This window comes from Malaclemys terrapin, chromosome 3 (genome assembly GCF_027887155.1).
Source record: "Malaclemys terrapin pileata isolate rMalTer1 chromosome 3, rMalTer1.hap1, whole genome shotgun sequence".
NCBI lineage: Eukaryota > Metazoa > Chordata > Testudines > Emydidae > Malaclemys > Malaclemys terrapin.
The window spans coordinates 153,390,141-153,402,170 of record NC_071507.1 but is presented as its reverse complement, the minus strand read 5'-3'; the positions used below and the strand labels follow the sequence as shown (position 1 = coordinate 153,402,170).

Here is a 12,030-nt window from a genome sequence, read left to right as displayed (position 1 = left end):
GGAAAATTCCTACCCAACCCCAAATATGGCTATCAGTTGGAACCTGAGCATGTGAGCAAGACCCAGTAGCCAGACAACTGGAAAAGAATTCTCTGTAGTAACTCAGAGACTTCCCCATCTAGTGCCCCATCTCCGAACATTGGTTTTTTTTGCTACTAGCAGTCATAGATAAGCTGCATGCCATTGTAGGCATCTCATCATACCATGCACTCCATAAATTTATCACGCTCAGTCTTGAAGCCAGTTAGGTTTTTTGCCCCCACTTCTCCCCTTGGAAGGCTATTCCAGAACTTCTCTCCTCTGATAGTTAGAAACCTTCATCTAATTTCAAGCCTAAACTTGTTGATGGCCTGTTTGTTCTTGTGTCAACATTGGCGCTTAACTTAAATAACTCCTCTCCCTCCCTGGTATTTATTCCTCTGATGTGTTTATAGAGAGTAATCATATCTCCTCTCAGCCTTCTTTTGGTTAGGCTAAACAAGCCAAGCTCCTTAAGTCTCCTCTCCTAAGGTAGGTTTTCCATTCCTCTGATCGTTCTAGTAGCCTTTCTCTGCATCTGTCCCAGTTTGAATTCATCTTTTTTAAACATGGGAGACCAGAATTGCACACAGTATTCCAGATGGGATTTCACAAGTACCTTGTATAATGGCAATAACACTTCCCTATCTCTACTGGAAATACCTCGCCTAATGCATCCTAGGATCACATTAACCTTTTTCGTGGCCCCATCACATTGGCAGCTCATAGTTATCCTGTGATTAACCAATACAGCCAGGTCTTTCTCCTCTTCTGTAGCTTCCAACTGATATGTCCCCAGCTTATAGCAAAAATGTTTGTTATTAATCCCTAAGTGCATGACTTTGCACTATTAAATTTCATCCCATTTCTATTGCTCCAGTTTTCAAGGTCCTCCAGATCTTCTTGTATGATGTTCCGGTTTTCTGTATTGTCAAGAACTCCTAACTTTGTGTCATCTGCAGATTTTATTAGCAGACTCCTTCTTTTTGTGCCAGGGTCATGAATGAAAATGCTAAATAAGATTGGTCCCGAGACTGATCCCTGAGAAAGCCCACTAGTAACTTCCCTCCAGCCTGATATTTCACCTTTCAGTATGACCCATTGTAGTCTCCCCTTTAACCATTTCCTCGTACACTTTTCAATTCTCACACTGTATTAATCTGCATCCTCTCCAATTTAACTAATTTCCCATGCGGTGCTGTATCAGTGCCTTACTAAAATCCAGGTAGATTAGATCTACTCTATTTCCTTTGTCTAAAAAATCAGTTATCTTCTTAAAGAAAGAGATCCGGTTGGTCTCGTATAATCTACCTTTTGTAAAACTGTGTTGTATTTTATTTGAATTACCGTCAACCTCTATTTCCGTAACTACTTTCTCTTTCAAACTTTGTTTGAAGACCTTGCATATAATTGAGATCAAACTAATGAGCCTGTAGTTTCCCAGATCGCTTTTTTCCCCTTTCTTAAAAATAGATACTATATTAGCAATTTTGTATCTAGTGGATGGTGTGGATAGTGTTCCCAGCCAAGAAGGTTTGGGGCTGCACATTGAATGAGGAGGATAAAAAGAAAAGCTGAATAACTACCCATTCATTGAATAGGGCAGGGGGTCTTGTGAAAGTAATGTATGTGTAAGTAAAGACTGTGTCATAACTAGGCTTGGAGGGATTAGTTTTTTACTGGTAAATGTAGCTTAATATCAGTTTCACCACCCACACCCATTAATTCCATCAATAATGATCAAAATTTACAGCAAGGCAAAGTATGAAAAACCTACTTGAAAACTTCTTAGAGTTTGATTTAAGGCTATTTACTTTGTATATTTTGACATATGATGTTGACAATCGTTTGTTTTTTAATGTTTATAAAGTTTTAACTTTTTGAATCTTAACGTCTAAAGTCTAAAGAGCCTTCATTAAGTAATTATTGTCTGACACAACCATAATTTCCTGCAACTGTGAAAATTTAAATTGATTAATTTAAAAAAATTAAAAATAAACAGATATTATCAAACGAAATTCAAAGAAAATAAAAATCAAATTCCAACAAGCCTAGTCCATAATGGCTCAATGGGGACGAATTAAGTTTGCAATAGGCAACCATAATTCTGGTATTTCCTAATAATTTCTGATTTTGCAACTTTAACGTTCTTTTAATATATATTTTGTAGACATAATATTAAAAAAATGCCCAAAGACCTCAATCAAGCTTGAGTCTCATTGTGCAATGTACTGTGGAAATACACGGTTCCTTTTTTTTTTAGAGTTTACAATCTAAGACCAGTTGTTATATAAAGGATGTAAGGAAAGGGATACAGTCATATGCCCCTGGGAATTGTTCTAACATTATTAGTGCCTACTATCCCAGTCTAATAAATCTGGACAGTTTTAGTTCAGTAGCTGCTCTGAGTCCTTCCTGTTGTGTGGAAATTGCTTGTTATTTTGAGGAAAAGATTAATCAGATTAGGGATGGTCTGGCTGCTTCCATGTTTGTACAAGAATGAATGAATGAATTCTCCACTGATTTTGTTCAGTGATTCCCTAGCTTGATCTTTCAGTCTCCCCCACCCTGAAACTGCATAACCCACAGGAATTAACTCCCTGGAGTGTATCGAAGGTTGTTGAGAGACTAGTCTGAAGAGTCTGTAGTTATTTAAAAAAAAAAAGTATCTGCCTGGGTATCAAAGGAGTAATTTCTTTCTCTGCCAATGCTGCCAAGACTTGGGTCAAGTCTGTCGAGTCCTCTGTCACATTGGGTTCCATACATAGGTAACGGGTCTCACTCACAATCACTGCTCTTTGAGTTTGATTTTTATTATTTATTTATTTATTAACGGGGAGGAATGAGGAGAGAGAACTGTCCCAATCATGTAAATGTGAGGGAGGATGATGCAGTAGACGATGCTTTCATAGGCCCCTACTTGATAACTGGGCTTGAGGAATCAGCTCAAAAGGACTCTTCACAGGAATATGTGTTTGTAACAGAATGGTTTGTGGGTGGGCTGGAGATCCTGGGGCTAAGCCAGCCCTGGTTACAAGATGAGCCTCCTGTAAGTGGAATCAGGGGATTCCAATAGAAAAGGTAGCAGGAAGCTGCAAGGGAGTGTGGTTGAAAGAGTAACTGAAACTGCCAAAGGCTGGAAACCTGACAGTAATCTGTGGAAGTTCAGGAGAAAGCTCTCCAGGCAGGGAAGCCTATGAGAGACCCTGCCCAAGTTGCAGGGCTAGACTGGAATAGCCTGTCTGAAAAGGCCTCTGGAGAAGGACAAACTCCAGTCAAGAGATACTGGGAAGTAGGGATGTAAATATCGTTTAAAAAGTTAACCATTTAAATGATTAAAAATATTTTAAGTGGTTAACTGATCAAAGGGCTGACTGGCACGGCTGGGGCTAGGGTCGATCTGGCTGGCATGGCTGGGGCTGGGCTCGATCTCCCGGAGGCTACTGAAGCCAATCCGGGTGGTTTTAGGCGGCTAAAAGTCCGGCAGCATAGCAGGGCTAAGGCAGGCTCCCTACCTGCCCTGACTCCTTGCGGTTCCCGGAAGTGGCCAGCATGTCTCTGCTGCCCTTTGGCACAGGCAGGCCCAGGGGGGTCTCTTCACGCTGCCTCCACTCCCAGCACTGACTCCGTAGCTCCCATTGGCTGGGAGCTGCGGGGCCAGCGCCTGCGGGTGAGGGCAACATGCACAGCTGCCTGGACATCCCTGAGCCTAGGAGCTGCTGCTGGACATGCTGCCACTTCCAGGAGCCGCCCCAGGTAAGCACCTCCCGGCTGGAGCCTGCACCCTGAACCCTCTCCCGCACCCCAACCCTCTGCCCCAGCCCTGAGCCCCCTCCTGCACCCAAACTCTCTCCCAGAGCCTGCACCCTCTCCTGCACCCCAACCCCCTGCCCCAGGCTCATCCCTCTCCCACACTCCGCACCCCTCGGCCCCAGCCCAGAGCCCGTACCCCCTCCTACACCTCAACTCCCTACCTCACCACCAGTGAAAGTGAGTGAGGGTGGAGGAGAGCGACGACCGAGGGGTGGGGGGCTGGAGTGAACGGGGGCGAGGCCTCGGAGAAGGGGCAGGGCAGGGGCATGGCCTTGGGGGAGGGGGTGGGGAAGGGGGCTGGGAAAGGGTGTTTGGGTTTGTGCGATTAGACAGTTGGCAACCCAAGGTGCTGGAGAGTGACTTCGCGCCATGAGGGAGTGCTCATGGTACTACATTGTGTTTGTCCGTGTGTGGACTTTAAAGATTCTTCTTTGCTGACTGTTGATCTGCCTTGAAAGAATCTATTCTTTCTCACCACCAAACTCATGTAAGCTCAGTGCATCCTCAGCATCATTCTCCTATACCATTCTGGATTGGTGCAGTCTATAAAAGGGACAAGATTTGGGCACCTGTGTAAAGCTGAAAATGTGACTCATTTTGAAGTCATTATCAATGGTGACTATCCCTTGGGATTGATAGGATGCAGCTTGTATAGCTGTTTAATCCAAGAAGAATGCAGAGAGCTTGCAGGGCAGGAGACAGAGAACTTGAATTTGAGTTGGATAGAGCTCATAGTAATCATAAATGTAACTTGAATGTGTAGATATAAACACTTCAATGAACTAATACTTATATTAGTTCCTGATAGATTGCAAAAGGCAAAACTAAAATGTTATCAGGGTTATAGAAGGGCATTGTCTGCCACACTCACAGACTCTAGAAGTGGAAAACATCTATTAGGATATAGCCCCGTCTGCCCATTGAGGATTGTTCCTTATTGCATAGCAGTGCATTTACTCTTATTTTGCCTACTCTAGTTTCAGTGTATTTCCTTGGTCATTATTCAATAGGCTAATGCATTTCACTATCAGTAAATATTTGCTTTTTAAATTGTATCTCATTTATTCCTAGCTAAATCCCTTCTGTTTGCTGGATGAATCCTCTACATTCTGGTCACATCCTTCAAATATTTGTAGACTATTCATTACTTACCCAACTTTTTAAATCTTTCCTTTCAAGTCAGTCTCTCCACTTCTCTAACCATTCTTGCCATATTTCTGTTCACGCATTTTTTTCAGTCCATCCTGTCCTTAAAGTAAATGTGCCATATTGAACAAATATAAGACTTGGATGCGATGTAATGTAGTCACAGTAAAGTGCACATAATTGGAAGCCAAGAACACCTACTTTCTAATTCCAGATCATCCACTGATTCACTCGGTGGCTTTGGTCAAGTCAGTTAACCTCTCTGCCTGAATTTTGCCAACTCTAAAATGTGGGTAATACGTAACTGTCTCACAGGATGCTGAGAGGACTGATTACTTAAAGTTTGTAAAACAATATGGAGATGAAAAGTGCTAAATATCATTGCTTTGAAGATTCAGGCAATCTCAGTGTGCTTCCCATCATTACATATCACTACTTTATTTGGTTTATTAATTAGGCAAAAATAGTTTAGTGTCCTCAATCCACCACATTTTTGATCAGTAGTACATATTTGTATATGATTGAAGAATTTAACTGTACTGTTTGTTTATGATTTCCAATGAGAAAAAAAAGCATGAGACTGTTGGATCTTATAAGGGAACAAAGAGGAAGTAATATATTACAGGTTTAGCAAACATTTAACTACCCTCTTCTCATTTTAAATCACTCCCGAAGAATCACTTCTAAGCCAGTGCCACAAGAAGTGAATCAACAAATACACTTGTATATTACATTATATAATATAATTTTAATTAAAAAAAAATCTGACTGCACTGGGTTACACCTTTGCTCAGTAACTCTGTAATCTGATTGCTGTAACCCCCTATTCTTCCTGCAGTGTCCCCTCTCTCTGGTTTTATTGGCTCACTTCATTGCATCATATCTGAAATTTGATAGAAATTCTTCGAGATTAGGACCTTGGCTGCTGTAAGGTGTCTAGCACACATTTGGATGCTGTAAAATAATCATAGGTTTCAAAGTAGAGCAAAAGAATATTTTCATTATCTTCACTGTAGTCTTTTAAAACTTCAATGTCTGCTTGATTTTCAGGTGCTGATCTTGCCTTTCCAGCTTCAGTCCATGACAATGTAATTTGCAGTAAAACATTTCAAATTCTTTACAAAAATGAGGAGGTTTCTGTGAATGATGTTATGATCTTCAAAATTAAAATGCTCTTAGATGAACGGAAGGTAATCTGCCATTCAAGTATATTTAACTATTCAGATACTTCAGATCCTTTAGGCATAATTTGCAAAATACTGAACATAATTGTCATGTTTTTAACTCCTTTTCAGATTGAAGAATCCCTTAATGAAATGAATTTCCTGCTATCCTTAGATCTATACTTCACAGACACAGATTATTCGTAAGTTTAAAAATAATATATATTTTATTAAATAAGTGAAATGCCTGTTAACTGCTTTTTTTAAATGGAGAGATTAAAATTATAACATCTTGCATACAAAATATTGCTCAAACATTTTTAAAATCTAGAATGCTTAATTTATTTTAAATCAGCTATTCATATATTAGAAGTTTATTTGTATGGGCAAGAAAATCTGGTTAATCTCTTGAGACAGCTTGCAGACTTTAATTACTGTGTTTAGGAGAGATTTCTTGTTGTTTACCTATTCATCCTGCTGTTCCCTTTTAGAGATGTAATTATATTTATAAATGATATGGTATAAAACAATACTATATTTAATATATTAAAGTTATTGAAGACCAATATGGCTGTGGCCTTGTGTCGTTTAAATAATGGCTTGCTGTTTCTTGTATTGGGGATTTTATTATTGGATGACTTAAAACATTGTTCCAGTAATTACACTTTTTTTTTTTCAAGGCCAGATGATCTGAGCACACTGCAACTAATTAGTAGCCGAACTTTAAAGTTGCACTTTAGCTTACACCAGGGCCTTCATCACTACGTCAATGTTATGTTTGATTACTTCCACCTCTCTGTCATATCTGTTACAGTCCATGCTTCTTTGGTTGCTCTACACCAGCCATTGATAAGGTAATATCCCATTAATAAGATTCAATTAATGTATTGGATTATTAGTTATTATAACTTACTTGAGTAAGTTTATGTTTATGATGTATTGTGCTTTATGATGTTCTAGATTAGAAGCTGTTTTGGTGGTTTTTTGTTTTTTCCTAAAACTGTGAAATTTTGAGTTCTAGTTTGTGCTAGAATAAAAGGAGTGCAGGTGGTAAAACACAGCTAACTGTAGTAATTTAATACACCCAAGAGAAAAGAAGTAGAGAGCAAGCAATATTACCCTCTGCTAGTGTTCATATAATCTGTAGTTAGCGTGAGGTGATATCTATTCATTTTATTTATCTTTTTTATCCATTTTATTTGAATTGAGCTGACTCTCAATGGCTTGTTGAGCTAGTACTCTTTCCTGATTTCTACACTTTGTACTCCAGAATCTGCTTTCATTTTTTTATTACATCTCTAGCCTTCATAGATGTGAAGAAAAGCTATACAATGTGAACACAGTATAACCAGTATGATAGTGTCTTTTTGAGTGTTCAGGCAGCTTGAAAAAGTAGCTGAGGTGTAAACTTCCATTGATTATTTAAATTGACAGTTAACTCTGAAGCATAATGACACTATCCACATCAGCTTTAACTATTACATAGATTATCAAAGGATATGCCAGAAAGAAGAGGGATAATCCTGTTATGAATTGAGCATAGTCTACTGCATGTGATGCTTCATTTTGTCCTGGGTGGAGGAGCTTGGGAGAGTAACACCACTTCCCTCCCCCCCAGTGTGGGGGGAGGGATAGCTCAGTGGTTTGAGCATTGGCCTGCTAAACCCAGGGTTGTGAGTTCAGTCCTTGAGGGGACCACTTTGGGATCTGGGGCAAAATCAGTACTTGGTCCTGCTAGTGAAGGCAGGGGGCTGGACTCAATGACCTTTCAAGGTCCCTTCTATTTCTAGGAGATAGGATATCTCCATTAATTATTATTATTAATTATTATTAGTGTTATGTTATAATTATTTTTTGCAGGAAGACACTGTGGAATAATGAATAAAGGGGTATGTGGGCTTGTACATTCTCATTCTAGCAGGGTTTGGAGTGACCCTGTATTTGGTGGTATTCTCTACTGGTACCTTTCTGATGGCCTTACCAGTATGTGTTGAATTAAAGTGTTTATTTTAAGAGTTTCTTTTTCTTATTTACATGACCATACGAAACTTACATTTCAGTAATCTAACTGATGGAGCTTTAAAAGTGTTGTGTTAGGTTGTCTGCAGCTATGGAAAAACCTACAAACCAACCTTTTTTTAAAGTAGTATATATATTTATGCAAACAGGTAAACTAAACTAATAATGCCAAATTAACAAAACAACCATCTATTCCTCTCCCCTCCCCCCCCCCCCATACAAATAAGCAATATCATGCTCTGTAGCCTACATTTATATTCTACATCTGTACTATTGTGACTCAACAACAAAAATAGGACTTAACTGAGCAGCTTTTACCATTATTGCAGTAAGAGAACCTACTGCATGGTTTTATTTGAATATTTATTATTTGTATTACAGTAGTACCTAGATGTCCCAAATGAGAGCAGGGTCTTATTGTGCTTGGTGCTGTACATACACATTTTAAGAGACTATAGTTCACCCTTTGTCTTGTCTATTTAGAAAGAAAGTATTGTTTCCCTTGCCATTACAAAGATCAGAACTGAGGAAAGAAACATTAAGGGTATGTCTATACTGCACACTCCTTACAGCAATGTGTAGAATACATACACTGCATGTCCCTCTAGAATGTTTGTAAATAGCAACATAGACAGTGAGGCACTGCTTATGTTAGTAAAGACACATCAGAACCCTTAGGGTATGTACCCTACATGGTTCTCTATGCTCTCAAGTAGTGCCTCTCCTGTGTACCCTGCTATTTTTAGCAGTGTAGTATCCTGCTTCTTCCCCACTGTGGGAGCCTTTCCCCACTGCCAGAGTCTCTCTTTTTGTGTTGGAGAAAGGTTCTGACAGCTCCCTGCTGCCAGAGCCTTTCTCTGCTTCAGGGAGCTGCCAGCCCCTTCCCCTGCTACCTCGCTATTGCCATAGAGACCGTCACTAACTTGTGTAGCTACAAGCCACAGTGTGGATGAAACTTGCTTTTCATTCTGGTGTGTAGCTACAAATACAGTAACTCCTCACTTAACATTGTAGTTATGTTCTTGAAAAATGCTACTTTAAGCAAAACGATGTTAAGCGAATCCAATTTCCCCATAAGAATTAATGTAAATCAGGGGTTAGGTCCCAGGGAAATTTTTTTCCGGCGACAGACACACACACACACACACACACACACACACAGTATAAGTTTTAAACAAACAATTTAATAGTGTACACAGCAGTGATGATTGTGAAGCTTGGTTGAGGTGTGAAGTGAGAAGGTGAAAGAGGGTGGGATATTTCCCAGGGAATGCCTTGCTCTAAATGTTGAACTAGCACTCAGATCATAACAACAAGGAGTCCAGTTGCACCATAAAGACTAACAGATTTATTTGGGCATAAGCTTTTGTGGGTAAAAAACCTCACTTCTTCAGATGCATTTTTGTGGATACAGACTAACACTGCTACCCCCTGATACTTAGCACTCGGATGAGCCCTTAAGGGTTAATACGTTGTTAATATAGCCTCACACTCTACAAGGCAGCACAAATGGAGGGAGGAAACACAATAGATGCATGGCAGTGGCCGCAAACATTCCCTGCGGAAACTGAACGTGATGATGAACTCACGCTATCCAACTGGAGCACATCAATCCCTCCACTTTCCAAAGTGCTGGGTGGTGCATGTGTGTGTGTGAGACACAGACACACACACACCGTGTGTGTGTGTGTGTATGAGAGAGAGAGAGATAGAGACACGCATTTCCCTCTAAGACGTGACCCCTCCCCCCAAGTACACTGCCATTTTAAGTAGATCAGCAAGTTGAGACAGCAACTGCTGCCAGCAAGCTCCCTCCGTCCTGAGTCCTGTTGTGTCCCCCTCGCCGCTCTGTGGAGATGGGGTACAGGAACGGGGAGAGGGGGACACCCTGACATCAGCACCTTCCTCCCCCCCACGTCCCCTGCACAGCAAGCAGGAGGCTCCCAGGAGCAGCTCCAAGGCAGAGGGCAGGAGCAGCACACGGCATGGGGGGAGGGACACCAGAACTGCCCAGCAATTGATAGCCTGCTGGGCGGTTGCCGCACAGGGAACTTGGGGGAGCTTATGGGGGGCTGCCAGCCCACCCTGGTTCCAAGCCCCTACCAGCTAGCTCCAACAGGCTGCTCTTCCTGCAAGCAGTGGACAAAGCAGGCGGCGAACAAACAATGTTATGAGGGAGCATTGCGCAACTTTAAACGAGCACATTTTCTAATAGATCAGCGATGTAACAACGTTAAGCGGGATGACGTTAAGTGAGGAGTTACTGTACCCTGCTCTCTGGAACTCATGGTGTGCAGTGTAGACATAGCCTTAGTGACCAACCCAACTTTCACAGAAAGTCTGCAACAGAGCTTGGGAACTGAACCCAGATTACCAAAATCTCAGAGCAGCATCTTAACGACAAGATCATCCTCCTTTTACCATCTCCTTTTTAGAATATACATTCTGTTTGTGACCCTGACCACATCTTCTTTATTAGTTTTACAATACAAGTCAACAATGGTGCTGAGTCTGGGACTAACTCAGAAACACTGTTAAAGTTCATTTTTATGCAGTTCTCTAAGTAGATATATTACGTCAATGTCTTTGACCTTAGTAGGTGACTTTTATACTTTCTCTTGCAATACAGCAGTTTATGCTGCAGACTAGTCAGAGAAAGTGGTGGCTCATCTACTCGTAGTGATTTACTGGAAGAAGACTATTTGGTTCAAACGCAGAAGCCAAAAGGATTAGCTGCTGAATGTGGTTAATGGCCAATAGACAAGGAGGTGCCTGCAGCAGCTGCTATTAGTGCACTTGCGGTTGCTGTCATTGCTGCCTTGACCTTGTCCCTGACCTTTTTCTTTGAGGTTCTTGTCACTGCCACAGTGGCATTAACTTCTGCCCTGCCTTTTTATTGGTCATCCTTTGCCTAGTCTCCTAAATGTGCAGGAGTCAATAGATTCTGTCTTCAAACACCTTCCCCAAGTTCTCTTAAACTGTTCCTCATATGGGGTTGGGAGGGGGGAGGCGGGGGAGAATCAAAATTTTTTTTGTTTACAGAACACGTCAAAAACAAGTGTGGTGGGTGGAAAAACAAACAGCATCACACTAATACTACTGATTTTGTTTCTTAAACACAGATTTTTCTTTAAATTATGTTTCTTTGCTTTCCTCCCCCCAAATCTTCAAATACTCCATGCCAGCTCCTTCTCTTTCCCTGAACTCTTCCTCATGAGTTCCAATGCACAGTGTACACGTGTAAATGTCAGTCCTCAAAACGATATTACAGGAAGGTGAATTTATTATTTAAGCTGCAGTATCCCCTTAGTTATGGTGCACAAATTTCATATTTGCTAGCAAAAACTGTTCTTATTTGTATGTCTGATGTTTTCAGAGAATCAGGGTAATATCCTTCCATGGCACCTTTATACAATACTGGCAAAAATTTTGAATTTGCTGGTGTTCTGTGTGTACAAATTTTTCCTCCCAGTTTTGGCTCTTACAGTGGTGAGTGAATGGAGCAATTTAACTTTATATCTCATCTCAGTATAATGTGAAAAGACACTAAAATGAAGTAGAAATTTTCATGTTGCTATAGTCATCATTGGAGCAGAATGTTACCAGTTCACCCAGAAATATTTTTAAATACTTTTAAAAATCTAATTACCCAAGGTGTCCTTTTTAAATACTTTTCAAGAAATTTTCAACAAACAAGCTTTGCAGTTGTTGTAAGAACGTACTCAAAACCAGTAATTACCTGAACATCTTGATTCCCTCTGACTTTCATTAAGAACACAAATGATTTGTGTTAAGAATTTCTGCTACTATGATAAATAATTGTGGCATACACTCCTTATTACATGTGTTCAATTCACTTTGTGTTTATAAT

General features: G+C 40.5%; 1 protein-coding gene across 7 annotated transcripts in view; it reads left to right on the top strand.

Annotated features, from left to right (window-relative positions):
• The window catches only part of FAM135A (family with sequence similarity 135 member A), a 157,111-nt gene that overhangs the window by 60,786 nt on the left and 84,295 nt on the right, over positions 1–12,030 (top strand). For all 7 annotated transcript variants that reach the window (XM_054022143.1, XM_054022148.1, XM_054022145.1 and 4 more), the window contains 3 exons: positions 6,028–6,167; positions 6,273–6,343; positions 6,821–6,994. In XM_054022143.1, coding sequence (XP_053878118.1) covers positions 6,028–6,167; positions 6,273–6,343; positions 6,821–6,994 — 385 coding nt within the window. The remainder of the gene's footprint in view (positions 1–6,027; positions 6,168–6,272; positions 6,344–6,820; positions 6,995–12,030) is intronic.